This window comes from Rhagoletis pomonella, unplaced genomic scaffold (genome assembly GCF_013731165.1).
Source record: "Rhagoletis pomonella isolate Grant_MI unplaced genomic scaffold, Rhpom_1.0 Rhpom_scaffold_00012, whole genome shotgun sequence".
NCBI lineage: Eukaryota > Metazoa > Arthropoda > Insecta > Diptera > Tephritidae > Rhagoletis > Rhagoletis pomonella.
The window spans coordinates 24717705-24720735 of NW_023458566.1; the positions used below are offsets into that span (position 1 = coordinate 24717705).

The 3031-nt window shown below is 31.6% G+C and overlaps 1 protein-coding gene across 1 annotated transcript in view; it reads right to left on the bottom strand.

The window, feature by feature from the left end:
- LOC118748172 (polyhomeotic-proximal chromatin protein) overlaps positions 1-2784 on the bottom strand; it is a 428336-nt gene extending 425552 nt beyond the window's left edge. Inside the window, exon 1 of the mRNA XM_036482526.1 lies at positions 2191-2784. Within this exon, the coding sequence (XP_036338419.1) occupies positions 2191-2247 (57 nt within the window). The 5' untranslated portion in view covers positions 2248-2784. The remainder of the gene's footprint in view (positions 1-2190) is intronic.
- Between the last annotated feature and the right edge of the window lie 247 nt (positions 2785-3031).

The window sequence follows — 3031 nt, forward strand, 5'->3', positions numbered from 1 at the left end:
CAAAAAATATTCTTAATGATTAATCAAAATCATTTCTGAGTGATGAGAGTTCTCGCATAGTGTCGGTTTTACTTTCATCAAATATAAAATCTCGCCATACCGCTAAAAAGTTCTAGCTTCAAAAAATAAAACGTTATTGCAAATCTTGTAGAATCCGAGTTCCTTTATTTTACTTCTCGAAATAACGTTGCTGCTGTGATGATCTTAAAAAAAAAATAGATGGCAACACTAATTAAAAATATTATCAGCCTAAAGTTTCTTTAAAACTCTTTCGTTTGGCACTAATATTTCGATATTTCATTTATGTAGCTTGTGTATAAGGAAAACAAATTCGACTTTTAAAACCGGTGGCATCCAATTTAAAGCTGTTTTTAAAAAGAATGTTTTTATCGTCTGGCATTGTTATACATATTTCAATTAACTGATGAATTAGTTTGAATTAAATTTTTTAAGCGACAACCCTCTTAAAAACTTTTTTCGATCCTAAATTTCCTTAAATAATTTTCGTATGACATTGTTACAAATATTTCAAGTAATCCATTTTTAATATTTCATCTAACTTGGGTACAAAATAATTTAACTTGACTTCTCAAATATGTGGCAACCCTCTTCAAAATATTTTCAAATACTGCTTCCTTTAACCTCTTTCGCGGGCACTAGATTTCTTCATAGAATTAACTGCGGTGTGGAAATGCGGGATTAAAATTGCCTAGTAACCGCTAGATGGCGCACCGATACACGTTCATTTTACAGGTGTCGCCCTCATCGATATACGGAAAAAAAATTAAAAATACCGGCAAATTTTTACCAGTATTTTTGGAAAAGTACTAACAAATGCAATTACTAAATTATCGTTATTAGTTATTCATGGAAACGCATAAATGCCTCGTAATTCTGAATACTAGGTTTACATATACATACATAGATTATCCTCATTTTCGAGCTTAACTCCCTAATCTGTAATTAGATCGAGATTAGCCATACAAAAATTCGTCCCTTGTTAATCTGTAATTATAAAATAATCTCAGATTTAATCGATAACTTTTCGGTGTCTCAACCTAGCTTTATCGATAATTTTTTCGAAGAACAGAAAAAATTCCAAGGGTTAAAGTAAACGAAAATGGATGCTAGCAAGGAAAATAGGTTTGTAAAGGTATTTTTAATAAAATATAATGTTTAAATATATTTAAATTGCTTGATAAAGCAGAAAAAAGTATCACGGTGGCACGGAGAAGAAACATAACTTTTCCTTGAGATGTGAGAATACCAAGCACATCAAATTTGACGGCTAATAATCTGAGATTTGCTTGTGTGAACGGGGTGATTAAAAACGAGCTTATCCAAATTAAACAAGTTTGCTACCAAATTAAAGAGGACTTGAATATCTTTATAACTGAAATGTCTAAACGAGGAAAGCCACATATTTGAAAATATTTCAATAAAAAATGTTCATCAAGTACCACAGAACAAACCTTGTGGCAGGTGTAGGCATTTCTTTAGTATTAAATTATAAAAAATATATAAATTAAGATCGATCGTTATTTCTGTTTAAAAGCTCTTTCATACCAAATTTGTTTAATTTGGACAGGCGGTTTGTTTATTATCCGAAAGGACTTTTATTTCGGAACAATATTCGCAACAACCCTGATGTAAACATACATACTTTAAACCTGGTAAACTTACGCACTGCGAGGGCGTGCGAAGGAACCCCACGGACAGCAAAATTTTTGTTTACATCTTATTTTGCTCCTTCAATTATTACTTTTATTTTTTAAAGTATGTAATTGTAGTTAAGGCCTTTTAAATTAAAATTAAAGACTAAAAAATTGGATCAACGTAAAGTAATTATACGACATTACAAAAAACAAAAAAAACAAAAGAAAATAAGATAAAATTAAATAATTTGTATTCGTAATTAAAAAATAACTAAAAATAAAAAAAAAAATTATTAAGAATCGCTCGGAGTACGGCTCGAACCTGGGTACTACTGAGTCGTAGTACGCAGTTCGGACCACTTGGCTATCGTATACGTATACCAAACCCGCTTGCTTTGTTTATTTTAACCAGTGTTGCCATCGATACTATCCAAATTATTTATTTACCTTTATTAAATCGCCCGGTGGGTGAAGCATTTTTGCGACTATTTATGACGAATTCAATAAATATGTATTCAAATATTGATTGACTCACCTGACGTTGTCGAAAGTCCATTACAGATATGGACCCATTTAACTCCACAGCTGACATTAAGTGTGATCGCCGTGAGTCAATTTGATTGGAAAATGGGGCCTCAATCTGCTCTCTCTTTCCTTCTTGAAAGTATACGCTCTGGCTTTTTATGTCGCTAATTTATGACTTAAAACTTCGCTTGTATCCAAGTGGCTTTGAAATGTGTATAAGTATGAGTACATACGTACATACGTACATACGTAATTATGTAATTAGGTATGTTTCTTATATATGGAAAACGTAATATCTCATTTTTCTCTTATCCGTTCTGTTAGTGACAAATTTGACGAAAATTGTGGCGAGACTCCTCTCCTCCAAAAACCGAGGGAATTATTAAACGCTTGTCGCTGGACGGTTTTAAGCAGACTCGATTTTTTGTCAGTCTCTTTATACACTTGATTTTGTTGATTGATAAATTTCTCTCCTGACTTGTGGATGGTACTCCCGGTGGTTTAAATTTAGTAGGTGTTCAATTTGAAGTCATATGGCTTTTTCGAAAGTGGTGCTATCTCATAGCTGAGATACTTCGTTGAGGTTTCCACTTTTAAGGAAAGATTTTTCTGTTGAAAAAAATAAATAATACAAAATATATCTTTAAATTCATAGAAAGGATTAAAAGATCAATTTACAGATATAGCAAGAGGTAGCAAAAATTTCAAAATGAATAAAAATAAGTTACCAAAGCGAGTTTATAAAAAGTGGTCTTTGTATTTTCTTTCCTCGTTTTTCCTTCAGGGGAGTATAACTGAAATTTGACAATAACCCACTAAAAGCAAAAACAAAATACATGTAATTTTTATTT